General features: G+C 36.1%; 1 protein-coding gene across 3 annotated transcripts in view; it reads right to left on the bottom strand.

The window, feature by feature from the left end:
• The window catches only part of cerk (ceramide kinase), a 55,463-nt gene that overhangs the window by 27,353 nt on the left and 1,331 nt on the right, over positions 1 to 26,779 (bottom strand). For all 3 annotated transcript variants that reach the window (XR_010895726.1, XM_067392386.1, XM_067392387.1), the window contains exons 2-10: positions 12,594 to 12,722; positions 12,303 to 12,425; positions 10,571 to 10,696; positions 9,770 to 9,836; positions 7,082 to 7,227; positions 3,415 to 3,489; positions 2,189 to 2,341; positions 1,985 to 2,090; positions 553 to 623 (exon numbers count right to left, since the gene is read on the bottom strand). Coding sequence is in view for 2 of the 3 variants with exons in the window: in XM_067392386.1 (XP_067248487.1) it covers positions 553 to 623; positions 1,985 to 2,090; positions 2,189 to 2,341; positions 3,415 to 3,489; positions 7,082 to 7,227; positions 9,770 to 9,836; positions 10,571 to 10,696; positions 12,303 to 12,425; positions 12,594 to 12,722 (996 nt within the window). In the remaining variant the exon portion in view is untranslated. The remainder of the gene's footprint in view (positions 1 to 552; positions 624 to 1,984; positions 2,091 to 2,188; positions 2,342 to 3,414; positions 3,490 to 7,081; positions 7,228 to 9,769; positions 9,837 to 10,570; positions 10,697 to 12,302; positions 12,426 to 12,593; positions 12,723 to 26,779) is intronic.

Genomic DNA, 26,779 nt, shown 5'->3' with positions numbered 1-26,779 from the left:
CATAAGTAAGGTGATTGTAAATCTCAAGGCCTGTATAGCTGTGGCGCTGACTCAATGATGAAGGGCCCTCAAATTTCTTTCCTGTTTACATCATTCTTCCCCTCATTTTTCCCACAAGAATCTATTTATGCCACACATTCTAAAAGCATTCAGGAAATCATCATGCACAAATGCCAATTTGGGACTGTGAGGGCAGAGAGTGTGTCTCTGTAAACAGCACTTATCAGTGCTCAGGGTAAACACACAGAATGCTGGGTAACGGAGGTGCCAGTTGTTTGGAGGGTGCTGTGAGGCAGAGATAATATGCTGTGTGTGTATGTGTGCACTCTCTAAATGATCAGCCGGGCGGCAGCTTGAACCATTTGGCCTAATGTTCACAAACAGCGTGCCAGTCGAGCCGACAGATGGGGGCATTACAAATCACGGCTGAAAATGCACTTTGTTGGCCTGTACTATGGGTGGGCGCATTTACCACAGAGCAGATATGAGACTTCCTGTCAATGCCAGGGCTCAGTTAAACATTGGAATAGAGTATTCCCAAACGCTCCTCACCAGCATCAGAAACGCTGTCTTCATCTTTGCTGACCAGTTTGTCAGACGAGGACTGCCGACAGATACTACACCTGCAAGTCAAACAGAAACAGATGTTAACAATAGAGGGTTATATAGCTACAAACTCACTACAAAAAAGGCTTATATGCTTATATGTATATTATATGCACACCACACACAAATATTATTATTTTAGCCAATTATATCCAAAATGTTTAACACATACATAAGTAAACATCTATTTTAAACCAATCAATGCATGTTTTAAAGGTGCCCTAGAATTTAAAATTGAATTTACCTCGGCATAGTTAAATAATTACAGTTCTGTACATGGAAATGACATACAGTGAGTCTCAAACACCATTGTTTACTCCTTCTTATGTAAATTTGATTTGTGCAAAAGACCACTGAAAAACAGGTGAATCTCAACATAACACCGACTGTGACACAACAGTCAGGATCATTAATATGTACGCTCCCAACTTTTGTACATGCCAGCCCATGTTCAAGGCAGTATTAACATCTGGAGCTGCACAGCCGAATCATCAGACATTCTGCAAGTTTTGTGAATCAAGCAAGAACAATAGCGAAAATGGCAGATGGATCAATAATAGCTGTTCATGATCCATGATATCATGGTATATTTAGTGATATTTGTAAATTGTCTTTCTAAATGTTTCGTTAGCATGTTGCTAATGTACTGTTAAATGTGGTTCAAGTTACCATTGTTTCTTACTGTATTCACGGAGACGCTTGCAATCTGTATAATTCATAAATGCATCTTCATTCTTTATAAATCTCTCCGACAGTGTAACGTTAGCTTTAGCCCTGTTAGCCGCAACATACAGTCAAACTCATTCAGAATCAAATGTAAACATCCAAATAAATATGCTGCATGACGAACACTTCGTAAAGATCCATTTTGAGGGTTATATTAGCTGTGTGAACTTTGTTTATGCAATGTATTATAGAGTTGCGAGCTTGGGGGCGGGAATCACGAGCATTTAAAGGGGACACACAATGAATCGGCGTATTTTTAATTACGCCCCAAAATAGGCAGTTAAACAATTGTATAATAGATATAATATATAATAGATATGCGGTATTTTGAGCTGAAACTTCACAGACACATTCTGGGGACACCTTAGACTTATATTACACCTTGTGAAATAGGGTTCTAGGGCACCTTTAAAAATATTTAATGTTACTAAAGATATGCATCACAATAAGATAGAAAAGATAACCCTTTAAATTACAAAAACTGTAGTTTATAAATGTCACCTATCCATAGTTTACAATATAACTGAAACATCAGACGATGCCTCAATTGACTAATTTTACAGGTTCTGTCATGTTGTGTTATTGTTTGCTCACTGATTCATATTATTGGGATTGTATTATGACTAAACAAAAAGCACAGAACAGTATTTACCCAGATCGACACTGCATTTTGTCTCTTGGAGTTCCTATGTTCCCTTCAGCAGGTAAGAAGGACACAGTTCCCTCATAGTAGCGATGTGACAGAAAAGTTTTAACACCTGGAAAAAAAGAAAAGAAAAATAATGTCCATTGCAAATTGCAGAATTGCAGACAGACAAGAATTGCCTATTTCAGTCTTGAGACATTTCCTGTGTACCTGAGATATCGTAACGGGCCGGGCCCATCCAGCGCTTCCTCTCGCTGTATGTCAGCACGTCTCCGTAGAACCCGTAACCCAATAGTGACACAGAATAGCGCAGGAAGCTGTTTTCATTGTGCACCGAGCAGACGTCCATTGGCTGAGAATCACCTGTGGTAAAAGTCAGGATGGATTTCAGGAAACACAAACTGATAACGTCAGTATTCAGTGCTATGATGTCACATCTGAGAATATTGCATATTGCTGCAAAAATAGATCACTGACTCTCCCCAAAAAAAATGACATTGACATTATTTTCAATCTGATGTAATGCTTTAATTAAGCAATGCACCACCTGATTTATTTAATCCAAAATAAAGTAAAAACAGTAATATTGTGAAATATTAATACAATTAATATAATGATCATGTGGCACTGAAGACTGGAGTAATGATGCTGAAAATTCAGCTTTGCCACCACAAGAATAAATGACATATTATAACATTACTCCAGTCTTCAGTGTCACATGATCCTTCTTAAATCAATCTAATATGCTGATTTATTATGATTATCAATGTTGAAAACAGTTGCTTTTTTTTGTGTGTGTGGAAACTGATACTTTTTTTGACTGAATAAAAATTTCAAAAGACAAACATTTATTTGCAATGGAAATCTTTTGTAACATTATAAATATCTTTACTATTACTTTTTATTAATTTAATGTGTCCTTGCTGAATAAAATGATTAATGTATTAAAAAATAGGTAATAGTTCAAATTTTGTATAAAGACAATAAGTCAGTAATACTTTTTATCCATTATAAAATTATTTTATGACTTTTTTATGAATCATTTATAGTATTTTTTATAAAGTATTTATATTATTATATAGTATTTGCTATTATAAATCTCTGAATCAGTGTTTGAAATCAGTCACAAGCCAAGGAAAGACATGCTTTTAAAAAATTAATGACAATGAAAAGATTATCTCTTTTCATTTGGAACTTGGTGGACACGAACCAACCAAACAAACAAACAAACATTGCAAACAATCACTACAAATGAATTAAATGTTTTTCTTAAAAACAGCAGAATTTCTACCAGTTGACATTTCTACCTTTGCACAATATATGCTCTCATACTGCTCAGCCCTAGCTGTCAAATCCTCTAGAGAAATTCACATAAACATACGTACAAACATAGCTAGATATATGTATCATAGACAGATATGGAGATGGCCACTTACCCACAACAATGTGCAGTGCTGAGGTGACAGGGTCATTTGAGCCAACTGTGGCGTAGCATATACAGTCAGTCGAACCTGTTTCAAAAACACATTTCATGGGTCAGGGGTTCAGAAATGGCCTAAATCTATCTCTCATAACTCACTCTGAAGGTTAACTTATGAAAATCACACTTTCATTTTCAATTTCTGTGGCATACAGGGGCAGTAGCAATCTAACCTTCAATTGTGATTGCTAACCAAACATCAGAAGCCAATGGAGGTTTTGCTTCATTCAGCCCTTGTGAGAATAAGAAAGTTTTTCGATCTTGAAATGATTGTAGCTGAAGCATTGCAGGGCACTGTTATATAGAGAGATGAGATTTCAGATGAGTTCAGCCCTCTTTTTTCTATCTCTTATATGCTGTCTGTTAATCTAATTCCTCTTCCTCAAATTGGTTATATAAAAGTATGAGGTTAAAGGTTTAAGAACATACCGACTGCCATCTGCTAATGTGCCGACTAACAAGCATAAATCATAAATCATAAATATATATTGTGATAGGTTGCCACCTGTGCAATAAGTCCATTCGTGAAATTTCCTCACTACTAAATATTCCATGGTCAACTGTTAGAGGTATCATAACAAAGTGGAAGCAATTGGGAACAACATCAACTCAGCCATGAAGTGGTAGGCCACAGAGCTGGGTCAGTGCATGCTGAGGCAATAGCTACAGACCTCCAAACTTTGTGTGGTCTTCAGATTAGCTCAAGAACAGTGCATAGAAAGCTTCATGGAATGGGTTTCCATGGCCGAGCAGCTGCATCCAAGCCTTACATCACCAAGTGCAATGCATTGCGTTGTATATAGTGGTGTAAAGCACACCGCAACTGGACTCTAGAGCAGGTGGGGGTTGTTTTTTTTTTTTTTAGGGGTTGGGTTTGACCCCCTAGTTCCAGTTGAAAAGAACTCTTAATGCTTCAGCATACCAAGACATTTTGGACAAATTTTGGTGTGGAGGAACTTGACTGGCCTGCACAGAGTCCTGACCTCAACCCGATAGAACACCTTTGGGATGATTTAGAGCGGAGACTGCGAGCCAGGCCTTCATCACTGCCTGACCTCACAAATGAGCTTCTAGAAGAATGGTCAAAAATTCCTTGTGGAAAGCCTTCCCAGAAGAGTTGAGGCTGTTATAGCTGCAAAAGGTGATCTAACTCCATATTAAATCCCATTAAATCCCAATCCATACTAGATACCATGGTACTTAATATATAACATGGTTATGAATAATTGCCATATTCATATTCCACGCTATTTACATTAAAATGATCATTGTACTACTAAAATACATGGTATTTAAAATAAGTTTAATTAATTAAATTTTGAATTAATAATTTTATTACAATTAAAAAGAATATGTATTAAATGTTATAAAATATGATAAAACCATGTTATTAATGTTAGACATTCAAAAAGATATTAATATTAAATGCCCATGTAACTGCAATTAAATAAATAAAATGAACAAATGATCAATGTAATCATTTAATAAAATGTTTTAAAAGGATACTAAATTATTTAAATAATTAAATCAAGAAAATGTAATATGGAATTAAAGTATTAAATTTTTATTATTATTAAAAAAACATGGTATTACCATGTTCTCTATTCAACTTACGAAACCAACATGACCCCAGTTCCGTTTTTCTGTAATTTGAATATGGAAGGTGGTCTGGCAGAAGCTAGATATTTTACTTCATAACTTGTTAAATATGTTTTTTATGTCTTTTATTTACCCCTGGAGCCACGTGGAATATGTTTATGATGGATGAATGTGGATGGAGACACTTACTGCCATTCTAAAGCTCGGATGTGTCAGGATATTTATTAATATTTCTCTGATTGTGTTCATCAGAAAGAAGAAAGTCATAAACACCTAGGATGGTTTGAGGGTGAGTAAAGCTTGGGCTAATTTTCATTTGAAAGTGAACTAATCCTTTAAAAACATGGTACATGTTCCAAAAAAAAAAAACAGCTGTTAAGTCCTTTTTTAAAATCTTTTTAGTTTCTGTGCTTGCTTTCATCTATTAGACTGGTGTTTCCCAACCCTGTTCCTGGAGAGACACCAACAAGCACACATTCTGAATGTCTCCCTTATCTGAACCATATATTTTTGGTCTTGGAGTTTCTACTAACGAACTGATTGTTGAATCAGGTGTGTTTGATTAGGAAGATTTGGAAAATGTGTACTGTTAGTGTGCCTCCAGGCACAGGGTTGGGAAACACTGTATTAGACATTGATCAGACAAAGATTTGTCTCAAATTCCCCTGTTATTCAGATCAGTTGTCATCCGGTAACAAGATAAAGGACCAGGAGATGTTCTTGGAAACTGTCACTTGTCCTTGCGTGCCTGGACAATGTGAGATAAGGCCATAAATAGACAGAATTAAACACGCTGATAACGTGACTGATAACAACATGGCCTCTTAAGGGTTGGACATTGTCAGCTTTATATGGCAAACAGTAATATCACAAAACACGATTCGATAAGCCACAGTCATTAAGTTATCAATTGTTGCCAGAGCTCTTGTAAAGGGGACTCTGTAGTGCATGACAGCAGTCTGCTTGTTCTGCTTGTGCTTGTTGAGTCTGTTCATTTAATATCTGGAGTCAGTGAGATTTTTTGGGAAAGTGTGTATATAGTCAACTTTTTTTTTTTTTTTTTTGAGATGACCCACAAAGGATAAAGGAAGTGCTGTCTTATAGGGCCTGTTTACACCTGGTCACTTCAAGCATTTTTATCCGATCTGGAAAAGGCAACGTGTAAATGCCATGCGTTCGAGACTCTTGCTTTCGTTGATATGAACTTCATTATACTTGCATATACTGTAGAAATTGAAGATTGGATTTATATTCCTTTTGTGGATACACATTTATGTGGTTAAGTGTAAATGGAAGAGATTTAACTAAACGGATAGCTATACGATCAGTAAAAATGCATGGCATGACCAGGTGTAAACAGGCCCTTAGGGTGTCAATCAGGATGCATTCATGTGAATTAAGATGGTAGAAAAAAGATAATTACATAGACCCATACATAAAAAAAAAAAATAGTGCACACAGAATGCAACAACATGCTTTGTGTGAATGGCTCACTAGAATTTGTATGGTATCTAAGAATGTTGCTTTCCCTTTTTTGAACAGCTTTTATATCAGGAGTGCACCTATGAAGCCGAAACATGCTCTCTAGGCAGCTCACTAGGTTTTGGAAGAGAGCTATAATCTCCTGCCATTCTCCTCTAGTATGCAGCTGTGCCCATGAACAGGTGTAAAACGTACAATGGCTTGGAAATATCTCAAAACAAAAATTATGTAATGGATCCGTGAGCAACGGATATTTCCAGGAACACTGCCAAGGAAGTGATGTGCATGAAAAAGCAATGAAATTCATTGCAGAAGAACTGTCCTGGCTGAGTAGACTCTGAGATTTGTGATTGTAGACAGGTGATTCCCAGTTCAGAAGCATCACAAACACTGCACATTTTGGATGCCTCTTTTATCTAACGGACCAGATTCAACTCATCAGCTTGTAAACAGAGTGCTCTTGAACTGAATTGGGTGTCAAATAAGGGACACGTGGGTATGTGCTCCAGTACCAGGATTGGGAAACACTGCTGTAGACTAACCTGCAGGAATGATGCCGATGCGAAGTCCACATGGAACAAGGGTCTCCTCCATGGAGTTCTCGTCTACACCTGCATCCTGTTGCATACGGGAGACGAGGCCATGCATAATTTCGCTGAACATGCCATCTCCTCCGACACACACCACACTGCAGAGAAAAGCACTGATCACTTCACTGCACGTTTGTTTAAAACAACATTTTTTTGCAGTGAAAGAAACACTGTAAACAAATCCTTGTAAGATTTACGGTAAAAAAAATCCCGGCAGATTTGGTTGCCAGAACTTTACGGTAGTAACATTTTAAGTTTTACAGGACAGCACTTAGTTTACTGTCTATTTTACAGTTCAAAACCGTATAATTTAAAGGTTTATATTGTGATAATTACAGTTCATAACTGTTTATTTTACAAACACTAAACACCATCATGAATATTTTAAACATGCAATAAACATTAATTTAACAACATTAGATGTAACATTAAACCCTAATGTACATAACTACATGAAAAATAAGAAAAAATAGAGTTATTTGAATGAAAATGCATAAAATGTGAAGTGTCACGCAGGAAATTGTGGGATTTTTATGGGTTTTCACTGTAAATTTAATGGTATTTTACTGTAAAATTACATTAAATGTACCGTTAGATCTATAACAGTTATTCACCCTATATAGTACAGAAACTTTCTGTAAACCAATTTACTGTTTTTCACCATAGCATTTATACAGTATTTTACCGTTAAAATCACAATCATTTTTCACAGTGTACAGTTACCATGTTGGCAAATTAATTAAATCTGGCCATATTACAAAAATTGGTAAATGCTCTGCAAAAATAAAATTGACCAAGACAATCGCTTTCATCTTGGGGACTGAATGTCAAAGGAGTGGTAGTCTTGATCAGATTAGCAACAAAATTACCAACAAGTACTAACAAAGTACTGAAAGAGCTGATGTAGTTACTCTAGGCCCTCTATTTGTACGCATTATGTGACATCACAATTCAAAGATTTAAGCGTTTAGAAGGTAAGGATGCACAGACATTAAACAACTAACCATAGCTAGTTAACTATAAGAAAAATTTCAGAAAATTTTAACAGCATTTTAGTTGAAATGCGTCATCGAAAAACTAGCAACGAAAGTCGGCAATGAAAGCAGACTGTGTTGCCACCTAGCGTCACTTGCATTGGGGCCATAAATTTGTGACTACACAGTCAACGTCCAAATAGTATTGTACTAACTAGCACTAGCACGCCTGCGTGAGAGGAAAAAACTGTCTATACCAGTAGGTGGCAGTAGTCTATATTCGTCATTCAAAAACAGAAAGTAAAACTAGAACTCTTCATTTTTTACGGCCATGTTGTTATGAAAATATTGCTCAGGTAAGATGAAGATATAAAATTAGAAGAACTTTCTGCACAGCAAAATCCCCAGAGTTAAATCAACTCTGCTCAGAGAACAGATATGGTCCCTCTCTATATAGAATTAAAATAACACTGATGCAGAGTTAAAGTTGATGAGATAATATGCTGTTTGTGGAGTTGTTTAATCAGATTTTGAGAGATTTAATGTCTTTTATCTTCAGTTGAGTTCACCTTCGGCTGTGGCTGGAAGTCAGTTGTAGTTCTTGTATTTCTCTTTAGTGATTGTGCTTGTTAACAGAAGGTGTTCATCACTAATGCTCAATCATCACTTAATTAATCACTTAATCTCATTACCTTTAACTCTGCTTCAGTGTTACTTTAACAATATATAGATAGGTACCATATGTACTCTGAGCAGAGTTGATTTAACTCTGGGGATTTTGCTGTGTGTGTGTGTGTGTGTGTGTGTGTGTGTGCCCCCTTAATTTTTTATTTGCTTGCGTTCATGTTTGGTAACACTTTATTTTACAGTGCCGTAGTTACATGTTACTACATACTATAGTAATAACAGTAAATTATGCATAATTACAAGTAACTAACCCTAAACCAAACCCTAACTGTAACTCTATAATACGTACATGTAGTTAATAGTACTCAGTACTTATTTGAGTAATTACAATGTAACTACAGCACTGTAAAATAAAGTGTAACCCTTTGTTTTTCTTCTAGTGCACTGGTTTGCTAAGCTGAACAGCCAATCAGATTGATCTCTTTCACCGACTGCCCAATGCCAAGTTCAACATGCTCAATTGGCAAAAAACAGCTAACTGAGTCTGACTAGAGCAAAACACATAACAAAAACTGGGCTGAAAAATGCTCAACGATGGCCCGACTTGTCAGATTTGTGTGTCACGGCCTTAAGTGGTAGTAGTTGCTTGTGAAAATAACAAATGTACCTGTACAATAAAGTATAATTTACAATTTTATAGCATTTGAACAGCTTTTATGCATGAAGATGGCATATGTTCACAGAAATTTATGTTAAAAAGAACAGGAAAAAGATCCAGAAGCAACAGCCAGAGTTGTTTTCTGAATCTAGCCTCTGGCCAAGGTTTGAAGCAGCATCCATGTTGTCATCACCAAAAGCCACTTTATTTTAAGTCGTCATTTCCCAAGCTGCCCGCCATCATCTGCCTCAGTGCCAAACACCGATGTGCATTGATGTGCAAATGTTAATCTGAGCTTTGCTGCAGAGGACGCTTTTCTCGCTGGGCAAATTAAGAGTCGCCGCACAGCGACCGCGCTCTCCCAGCAGGATGCCCACTCACCCATCATACTTCTTCAGATCAGCCTCTGTCTTCAAGTGGTCCCTGGCATGATTTGCACGCTCTGTAACTATAGAAACAAAAGGGAAAAGCCATTGTTAACAGGACGATGACAGCGAGGCTGAGCAGTGGGGGAAGAAACATCATTATGTTCATCTGGCAGTTAAATTGCATTTTTCTGCTGGCTTGATGGAGACCATCAATCAGCTACATCAAATGATAAAGCTGAAGTCACAGTGAAAAACAATCCCCGGTACATTTCATTACCGGTTCTTTACCATCAGCACTGATGTAAACCGTAACTCGGAGGGATGTGCTGAAAATGAATGGGGCCTAGGACCGAGCCCTGTGGATCACGTTGATGATATATGCCAAAGGTGATGTATAGAGCTTATTAAACCGTCGGCAGAACATCTTGTTTGGCTCCTCTAATGATTCGGTTTGAATGGTATTTGTCCAGCCAGACATGTACTTTACTATTTACGAAATGTTTGCATGGTCGTAAAAAGTAGACCCTCAAGCAACTGCTGAGTAAGCCTGTAAGCTCTAACAGCCAGTATTCACACCAACCCAGGGTCTTCCTCTCTCAAACTTAATAAATAATGGATGTCTTTGCATTCCTATGTTTATCGACTATCACAGTTTGCATTATGGCCAGCTCGGGTGATAGATGGCGCTGTAAATAAAATCATATTCGTGGGACGGGTTGGCATGTGGGGCCATTTGCCAACGGAGATCTATTTGCAAAGCATAAAAGCTCATTTTTTATTTAAATGTTAATGCAGGCAGCTGACGGGCACTCACCAATCACGTCGGTGGAAATGGAAGCCTGGGAAAAGATGGGGGCCACTTTGTGGTCGTAAATCTGCTTCCCGCGTTGTTTTCCTCCGTAGGGGTTGATGTACACCAGCAACCTCTTCGGTCGATTGGCTGTGGAATTAGAGGCGGAAAGAGTGTTAAATGTGAGTTGTTTGACAAGTCTTTCTAGGCTGTCAAAACTACTTCATTAAGTTGTTTGTGACAAACTTCATCTGATGCGACAATATAGAGAAGACCAAAACTGCACTTATACCTAGTACTACTGATTTTTAAAGGATCAATTCACTTTCAAATGAAAATTTCCTGATAATTTACTCACCGCCATGTCATCCAAGATGTTCATGTCTTTCTTTCTTCAGTCGAAAAGAAATTAAGGTTTTTGATGAAAACATGCCAGGATTATTCTCCTTATAGTGGACTTCAATGGACTCCAAACGGTTGAAGGTCAAAATTACAGTTTCAGTGCAGCTTCAAAGCATTCTATGCGATCCAAGATAAGAAATAAGGGTCTTATCTAGAGAAACCATAACTCATTTAAATTTTTTTTTTACATTTTATACATTTTAACCATAAATGCTCATCTTGAACTAGCTCTCTTCTTCTTCTCTATTAGAATTTCGGCAGTGTAGACGCTGCTAGGTGTATTACTGCCCTCCACAGGTAAAGTTTGAACTAAATTGTCATATACAATATGCTAAAGCAAGTATATAACAATTAGTTCAAACTTTGACCTGAGGAGGGCAGTAATACACTTAGCAGTGTCTACACTGCCGAAATTCTAATAGAGAAGAAGAAGAAGAGAGCTAGTTCAAAATGAGCATTTATGGTTAAAACACATATAATTGTACATTTTTTTTTGAAAATAAGCGATGGTTTCTCTAGATAAGACCCTTATTCCTCATCTGGGATTGCGCAAAATGCTTTGAAGCTGCACCTAAACTGTAATTTTGACCTTCAACCATTTGGAGGCCATTGAAGTCCACTATATGGAGAAAATCCTGGAATGTTTTCATCAAAATCCTTAATTTCTTTTCGACTGAAGAAAGAAAGACATGAACATCTTGGACATGGGGGTGAGAAAATTATCAGGAAATTTTCATTTGAAAGTGAACTAATCCTTTAAATAAATATTCTGGGTTATTTCAAATTTACAGCTATTGTAAGATTCAGGCACATCTCAATGCAAATTACACTACACTAAAACCAAATCAGCAAATCAGAACATAATTGATTTTTAATACACAGCTAGATTGATTTTGGACCAATGACATTTCCTTTTGGACAGAGCTACCAAGCACAGAACAGCTTCAATAGAACAAAACATGCCTGCTATGCTGGCAGATTAAAATGAAATCTGGTAAATTAAAAGGAAGAGCGTTTTTATTATGCGTGCTATGCTAACAAGAAATTAGTGTCCATAATTTATATATACCATAATTATGTACTGTATCAGATGTGTGGTAATATTTAACTCACTCCTCAGAGTCTATGAATGAAGAAAAAAAAAAAAAAAAAAAAAAAAACGTGTTTACAGTAAATTTACACAATGGACACCAAGCAACTATTACAATTTTCAATTGTATAAACACATCAACGTCATTCAAGTGAAAAATCACTGACCTATAACAAAAACTTATTTTGTTTGCTATAGTTTATGTGTAGTTTACAATAGTAAACATTTCTGTTATAGAAAATAACCCAAAAATTAGTTACGCACTCAACAATCCAAGTTGCTCCCTAATAGTTTGGACCCAGAGCAGACACAGGGAATGTTCAGAGCAATGGAAAGTCACATTGCTGCACCGCCAGCAGTGCTGCCTCGTCCTCTCTATGTAGAACACTGCAGAGAAACACAAACGAGAATGCCACATTATTCCAAAAGGAAAAGGTGACCTGTATGGTCAAAATCTTTCTGATAATACACTCACGGCATAGTAGATAAAACTTTACAAGCTACGTATTTTCCTTTTATCATGGGGCAGATGACAGTCTGATTAGGCTGGTGTACCTGTGAAAGCGTGCTGGCTGTCTGCTGGGCTCTGAGGAACCTTCTGCCATTTCCCAGTGTCTTTACAGGGAGAGTCATCTTCCTTTTCCTGAACGGCTATAATCTCACACACGGGGACACAATGACTACCTGTGTAGAGAGGACCAGTGGGGGTCACATAACATGAAAGACATAACCACACATAACAACACCTTTTACAAAACCTCATAAGTGACAGATTTAAAAGACTCTACATAGGAAGCAACTCCATCAAACAAATAGAGCTTGACAGTGAGACTTGACTCTAATCAGCTTTATTTTCAATTAGCTTTTATTTTTTATAATTTTCAGTCTTTATTTTAAATTTAGTTTAAGTTTTATACATTTTGTTGTGTGCTTTACATATTTACTAGTTTTTATAGCTTTAATTTATTATTTCAATTTAGTTTTATTAATTTGTACTTCAACTTATTTTAGTTAGTTGCCAAGGATTTTTAATTTTCATTTTATTTTTTTAAGTTTAAATGGTTAGTTCACCCAAAAAATTTTAATTCTGTCAAATTAATTACTCCTCCTCATGTCGTTCCACACCGGTAAGACCTTCATTCATCTTCAGATCACAAATTAAGATATTTTTGATGAAATCCGATGGCTCAGTGAGGCCTTCATTGACATCAAGTTAATTTACACTTTCATATGCCCAGAAAGGTACTTAAGGTATATTTAAAACAGTTCATGTGACTACAGTGAAGCTTCTAAGCTTTATAAATCTGTTGTTTTGAGTCAGTGGTTAGGAGCATGAATTAACAATCTCAAACTGCCAAAGTCACGTGATTTCAGTAAACGAGGCTTCGTTATGTCATAAGTGTTTCAAAATTTCATTGGTTCACGTGAATTTGGCAGTTTGATAAGCGCTCCGAACCACTGATTCGAAACAAAAGATTCGGAAAGCTTCGAAGCTTCATGAAGCGGTGTTTTGAAATTACCCATCACTAGATATTGTTGAATAAAGTCGTTATTTTGTTTTTTTTTGGCACACAAAAAGTATTCTCATCGCTTCATAATATTAAGGATGAACCACTGTAGTCACATGAACTGTTGTAAATATGTCTTCAGTAGCTTTCTGGACGTTTGAAAGTGTAAATTAACTTGCTGTCAATGCAGGCCTCACTGACCCATCTGATTTTATCAAAAATATCTTAATTTGTGTTCCGAAGATGAACGAAGGTCATACGGGTGTAGAATGACATGCGGGTGAGTAATTAATGACAGAATTTTCATTTTAGGGTGAACTAACCCTTCAAGTTTTTGATCTAATAGTATATTTTGTTTTATTTCACATTTATTTCAGTTAATAAAATTATTATTATTTTTTTTACAGTTTTAATTTCAGTTAACAATAACAATACTGACTCCAATACAGTTGATTCCAACATTGACATGCTGCTAAGCTAAAGACAAAATAAATAAATAAATAAATAAAATAAAATAAATACAATTTACAATATATACATATATATGTGTATATATATATATATATATATATATATATATATATATATATATATATATATATATATATATATATATTATATTATATATATATATATATATATATATATATATATATATATATATATATACACACATACACACACACACACAACACTAACAAATATTGGGTGAAAGCCCATTTTAATTAAGTATTAGCAGTATGAATCTTTGAACTGACAATGAATTGATTGGATTAATGATGCATTGATTGAGTCAATAAACACTGAACAGACTGTATATCAGACTGTACATTATTTAGCAGTAATTGTTGACTTGGCAACTATATCAATGGATCAGAGTAGATGTCATATTTAGGGCAATGAAAACAAGGCTGTCTGAAAAACATCAACTGGTACACCCCTTAACCCTTTATTGATGCCTTTCAGTAAATTATTATAAGCAAAGAGAATTTCTCTTAAATCATCTGCAGTGTTTGAAATTTTTTTTTCCTGGTAATGTCTGAAATTGTAAATTATTACAGAAAAAGCTTTAGAGACTTTTGAGTTTTGAGATTTCTTGTTGAAGTCGACTGCTTCATTTTGTTTGCTCTGCAGTAAACACTATGTAAATGTCAGTTTCCATCATCTCTGTCTCTGTGCTATGGAAAATATCTCTAAGCAAAGAAGGTTTTTGCATTCTGAAGGCTTGTGCCCAAATGAGTCAATCTCTTGTTATTACATAACACAGGCTTTCCAGAAAACCCCTAAGAGAAGAAGTTAATGAGGTCTGACCTTATTCAAAAGATCAGAGAGTTATGTGGATTAAAATAAAGTATTGCTTCAGAAACTTTACTTAATACCCAGATAAAGCTAGGGTAATGATTTATCTTAATTAAAACTTCATGACACATTTACATGAGATGGCTAACAAGTGTATTTCATTTTTATACAGCCTAATGAAACCATTCATATGCCCAGATGTAGCCATAAACTTAACAGCATCATAAAATGGAAACAACAGCCTGATAAAAGTTTCATGATACTTGCATTAGGGAGTTATTGTATAGTGCATGAATACTTCATGAGGAAAAAGCTGAAATGTAAAGGTGTTGCAATAGAGTTATAGAGTTCATAAGGATGCTTGTTGCATGCATTTTTGTTTTTCTGCCCATGTTTTAGCATCCACTGACCAAATATCTAAAAAAAAAAAAAAAAAAAAAAAATGTATTTGCCACTTTCCACAAATAGGGTACAAAACAGGGTTTGAAATTCTTCAAGATAAATCACAGATAAATCCCAAGCTAAATCTAGTCACATCAGTTTTGGTCAGTCTTTTGACTGAAATGCTATTTAGTTTGTCATATTTTAGTCAGTTTTAGTTGACTAAATATCATAAGATTTTATTCAGCTAAATCTACAATAGATTTAGCCTAATAGATCAATAAACTGATGCTCCGTTCTACTTCTGATGTACATCAAGTGCTTGTGGCTACTTCTGACATTAAGAACAAATAGATTTGCAATGGTCGCTTTGTTGAGTCCAGTGTAGACAGCCTCAAGCTGTCGTGGCACTGCTCGACGCAACTTATCTGGTGTAGACAAGGAAGTTTCAAATTTCAATATTTTATTCAGAATACAACATAGATGACATATCAAATGTTTAAACTGAGAAAATGTATCATTTTAAGGGAAAAATAAGTTGATTTTAAATTTCATGGCATAAACAGATCTCAAAAAAGTTGGGACAAGGCCATGTTTACCACTGTGTGGCATCCCCTCTTCTTTTTATAACAGTCTGCAAACGTCTGGGGACTGAGGAGACAAGTTGCTCAAGTTTAGGATTAGGAATGTTGTCCCATTCTTGTCTAATACAGGCTTCTAGTTGCTCAACTGTCTTAGGTCTTCTTTGTCGCATCTTCCTCTTTATGATGTGCCCAATGTTTTCTAAGGGTGAAAGATCTGGACTGCAGGCTGGCCATTTCAGTACCCGGATCCTCCTACGCAGCCATGATGTTGTAATTGATGCAGTATGTGGTCTGGCATTGGAAAATGCAAGGTCTTCCCTGAAAGAGACGAGGTCTGGATGGGAACATATGTTGTTCTAGAACTTGGATATACTTTTCAGCATTAATGGTGCCTTTCCAGATGTGTAAGCTGCCATGCCACACACACTCATGCAACTCCATACCATCAGAGATGGAGGCTTCTCTAGTGCTGATAACAACTTGGGTTGTCCTTGTCCTCTTTAGTCCGGATGACACGGCGTCCCAGTTTTCCAAAAAGAACTTCAAATTTTGATTCGTCTGACCACAGAACAGTTTTCCACTTTGCCACAGTCCATTTTAAATGAGCCTTGGCCCAGAGAAAACGCCTGCGTTTCTGGATCATGTTTAGATATGGCTTCTTTTTTGACCTATAGAGTTTTAGCCGGCAACGGCAAATGGCACGGTGGATTGTGTTGACCAATAATGTTTTCTGGAAGTATTCCTGAGCCCATGTTGTGATTTCCATTACAGTAGGATTCCTGTATGTGATGTAGTGCCGTCTAAGGGCCCGAAGATCACGGGCATCCAGTATGGTTTTCCGGCCTTGACCCTTACGCACAGAGATTGTTCCAGATTCTCTGAATCTTTGGATGATATTATGCACTGTAGATGATGATAACTTCAAACTCTTTGCAATTTTTCTCTGAGAAACTCCTTTCTGATATTGCTCCACTATTTTTCGCCACAGCATTGGGAAAGTTGGTGATCCTCTGCCCATCTTGACTTCTGAGAGACACTGCCACTCTGAGAGGCTCTTTTTATACCCAATCATGTTGCCAATTGACCTAATAAGTTGCAAATTGGTCCTCCAGCTGTTCCTTATATGTACATTTAACTTTTCCGGCCTCTTACTGCTACCTGTCCCAACTTTTTTGGAATGTGTAGCTCTCATGAAATCCAAAATGAGGCAATATTTGGCATGACATTTTCAAAACTCACTTTCAACATTTGATATGTTATCTATATTCTATTGTGAATAAAATATAAGTTTATGAGATTGGTAAATTATTGCATTCCTTTTTTATTCACAATTTGTACAGTGTCACAACTTTTTTGGAAGCGGGTTTGTACTCCCAAAACGGGCATTTGTCCATTCAAGTGCAATAAGACTCGAAGGAGAACTCAATTCAATACTATATGTTGTGAGAGTTGGCTTTCTGTGTGCGTGCTTTGGATGTATGCACAGTTGCATATAGAAAACCATCGTTGCAATTAAAAGTACATTACCTTTCAAATGCGCATCTAACCTCCCAACCACATGGATTCATTGTGATTGAATCTCTTCCCAAATCATCCCTCCCTGACATTTTCATCTCATATTTATTCATTGGTGAAAAGGTCAATAGATTTATATTATAGTTTTTGTCATCACAAACCAGTTTTTATCAAGTTGCAATCTCGTAATCATCAGTGAAAAAATTTAATTTATGAAAAATATGATAAAAATTATTCATTGACAAAATTAACACTGGGCCACATTAGCAAAATCTTTGACAAAGGTCCATTGTAGCAATGTATGCAACATAGCTCACATAGAAGTCACTTTCAATGTGGCAAATCTATGTGATCTGCAGGGGGAAATCTTTCACCCACATCATTTTTATATTATCAGCAAAATACTAAATATATGTGCTGTTTTATTTCATAAAGAATTTTTAAACAATATTTTGTTGCAATCGTTGCCAAAATTTATATGATAATTTATGATAACTTTGTTTTTCAGGGTTGAAATTCAGTACTCAATGCTTGATGACAGCAGTCAACAGCATAATTTGGTTAAATATTGAGAAAATTTTAAAATTGTAATTTTGTAACAAAAACAAAATACATTCTCTTGATCTGATCATATAAAATCTATTCAGCACATTTCATTCATTTCCACAACAATTCTCCCACAAACACTGTTTAACTATATCAAAAATCAGTGTAGACAGATTGATTGTTCTCATTTTCATGTTAACTAGTAAATTGTGTTAAACAGAGGCAATAAACTTAAATGGAGAGGAAATACCACTGAACAATAGTTGACATTCCAGAGGTCCTTGACCATTATATCAAAGCTCTCTCTCTGCCAAACACATTATGAGAATATTATCATCACACTAAACCAGCAAGCATGTAGAACTACAGGACTCCACAAACTGATTTTAGTCAAATATGATTTAGTGTGCTGCCCTCGATCAAACAGCATAGCTCTGTTCCAAAACCTAGTGAGCTACCTACCTAGAAAGTATTTCTAGGCATGTTCCTAACAATAGGGAGCAAAATTATGCTGACTTATAGCACTATTATAGATAAATTTTGTGGATAAAGCACAACCAAATTTCTAGTAATTATTTTGACCTATTACCTATTTTATATTTTTTCTGTATTGTGACTTAAATCTTTCATTATGGTACCAAAACTTTTTTTTTTTTTGATAATAGTGAATTATAAACTAAACCACTTCCATTAAAATCAACAATGGATTATACTTATTAAAGCTTTTGATGTCTGATTTTTGAAATCATGCAGAAAATATGCTCTATTTGTTTGTTTTATACCATGTCAGCATCTAAGCTATTTTTATGGCATGGGTAAAATCTAAAAAAAAAAAAAAAAAAAAAAAGGCAAATACATCCAGGGGTGTAGGAACCACTTTGACATTGGGGGGACATTTTGGCCATTATGAATCAACGTCCATCTCGCCACCATAATAGTAACATACAGTATGGTGACGTCACGTGGTACGACATATATGAAATAACAGCAAAATAAATAAACAAAATCATCTGTTTATCATCTGTTCATCTGTTTAATTTATCTATTTATTATTACATAAATATTGAAGTTGGGAAACATAAAAGTGTACAAGCCCCCCTGCAATTGCGGGCAGAAAGGAAAGGGGCACTTTACAAGGCAAATATTTGATGAAATGAAGGTTATGATGTCGCCCTGTCCTTGTGTAAAATGTGTTGTATTATAACTATTTACACTAACCTTACTCTTTGTAAAAAACTTCAGCAACGTTATTTCCTTTGGTTTTATTTTTTTCTGTGGTGGCATTATGCTGAAAAGAGATGACAGAACGTTTTACTTTTGCTAAGGTTAACACAGAGAAATCGATTGCCCGCTATATGGCTATCTACCTAACGTAACGTTAACCTCCTCTCGCAAAGCATAACATACGTGCCATACAAAATTCCACTGTTGATTTAATGTCATGCCTCGTATCCATAATTCAGTTTTAAAAAGCTTGTTAATTTAAACCGCTTGACTGAGACTAATTTACCTCATACAAAGTCGAGTCGTTCAAAGCTGGTGCGCACCAATAACGTATTTGAATGTTCGTAGTGTAATGTTGACTTCTCTCTACCAATCAGATGCTCCGAGTCCGACTACAGGTGAAAAGTGAAGAATATGAAGCTGGTGATTGGCGAATGGTGATTATTCAAACATGAATGAAATCACTCTGGGTTTGACTGACAAAACCGAATATCTTCTTCGTCGCGTATTCAAAATAAAAGTTCAAAATGTACAGTTTTTGTTCCTGCGGTGTATAGGCTATTTTTTGGGTGGGACACATGCAGCATTTTCCAATATTGAGGGGGACACGTCCCCCCCGTCCCCCCCGGTTCCTACGCCAGTGAATACATCAATTTACGGATAAAAAAATTTACATAAAGAAATATAAAATCTTTATGAGAATTAAAACCACAGAATACATGATACAAATATCTACTGACTGACATATTTCTGCCATTACACTGCATATACAGTTATAACTCCCAGGCATGTTTGTTATTAATATGGCAAAAAAACATAACCGTGATTATTTCAGTAGTGCAGTTGATTATTGCAGTTTATTATTGCACAATTATGACATCACGCAAGCCACAAATTAATGTCTTGAGGGCTGCATGTTTAATAGCACTAGGCCAGTGGAAACCTCAATTTTATGGCAACGGTTTGAAACAGCAATCCCAGTACATATGCATTACTTATGGATCCTGATGCGGCTCATGTTGCGGAGTATTACTCATATCCTTCCAGGCATCTATTACCATGGAGACATGAGTTTGGGACCAAGCGTTTATTCCCTTCTCACAAAGTTCTGAAGCACAATGTTTGAGCAGCATAACGCACCATTCATTCATCCAACGTGACCTTTCTGGCAAAACCAAACATTTGTTTAGTATGAAAGGACCCTCTACAAATAATGCCTTTTGTGTCCCCACTACTTCAGTTACGTGCATTCTGAGAAAACTAACTCATGGTGAAAGGGGTTAGATTACATGACAGATGGACAACACTAGACAGCCAACGCTGACACAAGTCATACTGTAATGTTTACTAAATTTTGGAGACAAAACAAAACAACAAAAAGCAAAACACAACAAAGCAAAAACAACAACAAAAGCAAAACAAAAAGCAAAAGGCAAAAAGCAAAACAAAACAAAAAACACAAAACACAAAAAAAACAAAAAAAAAAAACAAACAAAAAAAAAACAAAACAAAACAAAACAAATATATTTGGGTACTGATAACAAAAAATATAGTTTAGGCAACCAGAATTGCTCTCACCTCTCATGAGCAATAGTTTTGTTCATGTGAAATCCTTAATTAAACTATGACAGGGCGCATTGAACTACCTTAAGCAGAGTGGAAACTTCATTTCATATGTGTCACGGCCCTGAGGAGAACATCCATCAAGACCTTTAAATAAAAGCCGGCTTTGTGTAATGGATCTTACTACTGGAGGTCACCCATTTCCCAACTTCTCCTCAGCATACAGTAGTATTATGTATCCATGTCATGAGCAAAGGTCTTGCTTAGGTGAAACCATTTCAAAAAGTGGATTAGGTTTGGACTCATTATTTATGTGGAGTTTATGGTTCTTCAACAGGGACAGCTTTAAACACGTTCCAAAGGTCAAAAGTCTCAATGTCTTTTTATGCAAGATTTCATTCACTTACACTGGATATATTACAAACCTGTATGACTCCTACATATTGCAACAGTTCACAGCAACCATATATGTCAAGATCGTAGATGATTATCAATGACTATGATTATCAAATTAAATGCCCAGTTAGTTTTCAATTTGAAACTGCGCAATCAAATGAAAAGGAGGAGGAGGTTCAGTGTTTGTATGCGCCACACTCACCTTTTTCTATTTTCAATTGCAAGGTTATGTTATTTTTGTGTAAGCTTTATTCTTAACTATTTTATGGTGGGTCTTTAAGCAACCTTTGACTGTGATAATAGTTCATATGTAATTGGGGATACATGTAGTGTTAGCCAAACATATAGGCCCAAAACATGAAGGGAGAGGCATCACACAATTTGTTTCATTACAAAATATGTTTATATAATCGGCAAAAGAGGTTGGGAAACACTAAAAACTCAAATTTTGGTTACACTATTTTACAGTATGTGTACATACAGTGTAGTTACCCAAGAAATTACTGGTAGTATAAAGTAACTACATGGGTTTAAGGGATAGTTCACTCAAAAATGAAAATTATCCCATGATTTACCATCCAAGCCTCTTCTATAAGACGTATAAAAATATCCCATTATCCCATTATAAAGCTCTTCCAAGCTTTAAAATGGGAGTGAATGAGGGGTGTGATTTTGAATAATAAAAATAATCCATACAGCTCCAGGGGGTTAATAAATCCCTTCTGAAGAAAAGTGATGGGTGTTTGTAAGAAAAATATCCATTTTTAAAACTTTATAAACTAAAATAACTAGCTTCTGGCAGACGACATATTAGGGTTATTACAGACAGCATATTACATATTACGGTTGTGACGTTGAGAAAAATTTACACCGGTTAATCAATGCGTGACAACACCGATAATATTGGTATCACCAGGATTGGGGGCGTTCCCTCTTTTGCACCTCACTTTTAAATCGCTAATTCGAGCATTGATAATGGTGCAGAGCAGAGAGAGCTTTTCAATTAATTCCTATGGAAGCTCAACTGAAAACGGTCCATGCCAGTAGACACGCAACGTTATGAATCCTCACGCGGCCGTGCATATTTTCCTTTTGCTTTCGAATTAGCATCAATTCGGGAGTGAAAATTGCTTGAATGGTGACTATCGCGGCAAGCCTAGTACGTATACAGCGCAAGTTGACCACAAGATTAACCTCTGTATGACATAGGTGTTGAAGTATCGTAAGCTTAGATGCCTCTTCTCTTATATCGAAATCCTCCGACATTTCTCTTTAAAATTTCTCATTTTAGACTTCTAATTCATGACCGGTGTTTTGTTTTGCTCTATCCTCTGAGCTTACGCGTTCATCATATTATGCCGTGCATTGGGTCAGAGGTTACTCTTCCGCCACAAATCGATGCATACGGCCATCTACTGAAAGCTAGATATTATAGTTAATAAAACCCATCACTTAATTTCAGATGGGCTTTGTTAACCTTCTGGAGCCATATGGATTATTTTTGATGGATGGATGCATTTTTTTGCGTCCCTGATGTCAACTTAGAGAGAATTCCACAATTTTGGGGCATAAGATGAGAAAGCCCTGTCACCCTTTAAACACTTTAAAATCAACAAGGAATCTTACTGATAGCCAATGCAATGATGCCAAAACAGGGGTTATATGGTCAACAGCCCCAGCTTCAGTCAAAATTCTAGCTGCCGAATTTTGCAGATATTGAAGTTTGTTAATACAGGATTTGGAAACCCCAACAAGAAGGGGCATTACAATAATCTATACGTAAGAAAACAAATGAGTTAATCAACCTTTCAGCAACAGAAAAAGACAGCACAGGTCAAAGACATGCAACATTTCTGAGATGAAAGAATGAGGTCTTAACAGTGTTCTGCACAAAAGGCTCAAACGAAAGACTGGCATCAAAAACAACTCCAAGAATCGAATCAGTGGTACGGAGAGCCAAAGTCACGTGATTTCAGCAGTTTAGCCATTTGATAGGAGATCTGAATCACTAATTCGAAAAAAAAAAAAGATTCGTAAAGCTCAGAAGAAGTGTTTTGAAATCGGCCATCATGAGATATTGTTGAAAAGTATTTATTTAGGTTTTTTTTGGCGCACAAAAAGTATTCTCGTCGCTTTATAATATTAAGGTAGAACCACTGAACACACATGAACTGTTTTAAATATGTTTTTAGTACCTTTATGGATCTTGAGAGGTTCGGTGGCTTTGCTCTCTTTAGTGGCCTCACTGAGCCATCGGATTTCATCAAAAATATCTTAATTTGTGTTCTGAAGATGAATGAAGGCCTTACGGGTGTAGAACGACATAATGGCTTTTTTTTTCTTCATTTTTGGGTGAACTAAAATGTGTAAATATAGATGCTAAAAAGCAAAGAACCAAGAATTGAGCCTTGGGGGACACAAGTACTAACAGAACCAACCTCTGATCTGTGGACATCCATAAAAACAAAGTGACTGTGAACGGAAAAATAGGATCTGAACCAGTCCAGACTCCAGAGCAGTCTCCGTTACACCAAAGACAGATTCAAGTCTTTAATTCAAGTAGTAGTGAGTGATCGATGGTGTCAAAAACTGCACTCAGGTCCAAGAGAACAAGGATTGAGACAGAAACAGAGTCAGACGCTAATAACAGGTAGTTAGTGACTTTAACAAAGGCCATCACAGTACTGTGCAATTTCCGAAACCCGGACTGATGGGGCTCAAAATGGTTATTACCAGTTACATGATTATAGCCACAACACCCTCTAAATTTTTTGCCAAGAATGGAAAGATTTGAAATTGGATGAAAATGGCTAAAGTTATTCAAATCAGTATTTTGCTTTTTTAGAACAGGAGTCATAGCTGCAGTTTTAAGTGCTGCTGGCACAACACCAGTTGACAAAGAGTCATTTATAATTGAAAAATCAGTAGGACACAAAAAGCTGAAGTAGGATTTAAATAAACATGATAAATTAACTGCTAAAGCAAGTGGACCAGAGGAGGAAGTTATTTGTTTGTGGACAATGGCAATTTTAGCACTAAAAAAGTTGAGAAAATCAATGCATCACTGAACTGATGCAGTCGGAGAATTAGCACCATCATCTTTGAGTAGACTATTAGTGTGAAAGAGCTGCCTTTCCTGACCCAATGTATTTTAAAATATAACTCCGATTATGTCTATGGTTTAGGGATAGGTTCAGGGTCAGTACCTAGTTATAACCCAGTACATAGTACATAGTATGTGAACAGGACTGTAAAATAAAGTGCTACCCAAAATTTCTTTCTAAGCACAGAAAGTGAACTGGCTTTGCTTTTTGGTTCACATTGTTTGAAACTTTTTGAAACTGTCTAACATTTTACAGAGTAATCTGGAATGTTTGTGTCCCACTACACGCACTGACCAGACCATATAATTTGTGGTCAATCCATGATGACCATGATGTTTTTCTAAAAAAAGGTCTAGGATTTCCCCACATTATATGTATGTTTCAAAACGAATGAGAGTGATTTTCAGAAAGCAATGTCAAACAAATAACTGATTAACAACCCAAACCTGGAGGTTAATATATGTCAATCCCAGGCATGACCCAGCAGCAATAAGAGGACAGGACAGTAGAGTTTGTGCAGCAGACAGGAGGAAACACACAATCCAATTCCTCTACATTATCAGTGACCTCTCTGACCTTCCAGCACAGTCTGAGAATACTTTGCAAACTCTTTAACTTCTGATGTTATTGCTGTCAAACTCAACCAGCCACTGAGTTTATGGAAAGAAAAACTGAACCCACTTTACATTAAGAAGAGTATTTGTGCTGACATTTAAATTAATCATTTCATAAATTGACCTTTTTTCATTTGATAAAAGATACATGCATTTTTTAGGTTGCACTTATATTTAAAAAAATACTGTAATTAGCAAAAGTGTTTTATAATACAACAAACACAAAAAGAACATTTTACCAAACCATTTTTGTTTTTACGCAAGTACAATTAAGGACACCTAATAGGATTTTTTTGCAGCACATATTTACATATTTATCTAAGCGGCGCTCTCAGCAGTGCTGCTCACGTATTTTGAACTTCGTTTTACCCCTGAACAAAGAACAAAAGAGAATTTAACACACCTCACACCACAGGGAAACCTGATAATCTGTAGAACCATCAAGATAATCTGGACTTTACCTAGGATTGACAGAAGGAGAGAATTGACCCTTCATCAGGAGTTTGATTGACAAGTGATCTAACCAATCATAACGCCGAATCCGCTATTTTGTCCGACAAAGGAGTCTGGAGTTAAAAGATTAATCTCAGTGGATTTAAACTTGAAAAATGGTTTGTACTGACGTCTTTCCGCGTTCCTTCTGATGTTCAGTCATGTTTATTTTATGTTATAAATTAACTCGTAGGAAGCGATGATCGGTTCATGACACATTAAAGAGCCACAAAACGTTTTTTATTGTTCGAATTTCTTAAAAAAATTACACAGTTTGAAAGCTGGGACTTTGTTTAATATCATAAGTAACCTGGGGCCTGTACCATGAAGCTGGATAAGCTGGCTAGCCAGGTAAGTTTCAGATTAGTTCGTGCCAATCCTGGGTTTTAGATACCATGACCATGCTCCTGGGCAGGTTATGTTCTGGGTTAGAGATCTCAAACTGAAATTGGACCAATCAGATGTAAACTAAGTGACACTGACACACCCAACACAATCAAGTCACTGCCCCAGTTTCTCTTCCTCCAAATTAAAGGTCATTATATAGTAAAAACAAATATTTAACGATGAAATTGTGCGGTTTTAATGATACTTAGAATAATTTTATGATTTGTATAATTATATGATCTACATTTTTATTAATCATTACACACACGCAAGTTTAGTTTAACAGTTGTTATTAAGCTTTTAGTTTAAATGAATAAAAAAAACATATATAGATCATATATAAATAATGTGTAAATATGACTCTTTAAATAGTCTATATCGCTATCAACTATATAAACTAACTTCACAACTTTCACTTGCACTGATAGAGAAAGATCATTTCTTTTATTTGTCCTCTTTCACAGACAAGTATTTTCCATTAGTGTAAATGCGTTTAAATTCTTCATTTTCAGCAAAAGAGTTTGGCGCTGGCTCTCTCGCAAGAAGTAAATCATAGTTTATCTCTGTTGCAAGGCATGCGATTGGCTGTTTGCCACTGATGTCACGGATTCATGTGCATGCGCTCCACAAACTCAGGATCAAAGCCTGAGTTGACAAAGCAAGTTTATGATTGGCATAATAGTACCAACAAAGCCAGATTGGAGTGGTTCGAAACTAATCCTATAACCCTGAGTTTGTTCAACTACCATCATGGTACAGGCCCCTTCTCTGAATCAGCTGCATTTCTGTCTGTTAATATATCATTAATCAGATCATTTCTGGACATTATTTATGTGTATTGATTCAGTTAATTGCCTGTATATGTTCCGGGCATCACATAAGTGTTCCAATTCAGCAGCTGTTTTAGCCATTAAAGCCACATGCTTGCTGAGTCAGTAGTGGTTATAGGCATCAAAGCAGGGTTCTAGGTCAGCAGTGCTTTTGGGCATCATAGATGTCTTCCAATCAGCATCCTTCTGGTCACCACAGACATTTTTAGAGTCAGCAGCATTTTTGGGCATCCTATAGAAGTACTTATTCAGCAGAAGGGCAAAAGCCAAAAGGAACTATACTCTCATTCTGCAATGA

This window comes from Chanodichthys erythropterus, chromosome 8 (assembly GCF_024489055.1).
Source record: "Chanodichthys erythropterus isolate Z2021 chromosome 8, ASM2448905v1, whole genome shotgun sequence".
NCBI classification, from domain to species: Eukaryota; Metazoa; Chordata; class Actinopteri; order Cypriniformes; family Xenocyprididae; genus Chanodichthys; species Chanodichthys erythropterus.
This window is presented reverse-complemented; position numbering and strand designations above follow the sequence as displayed.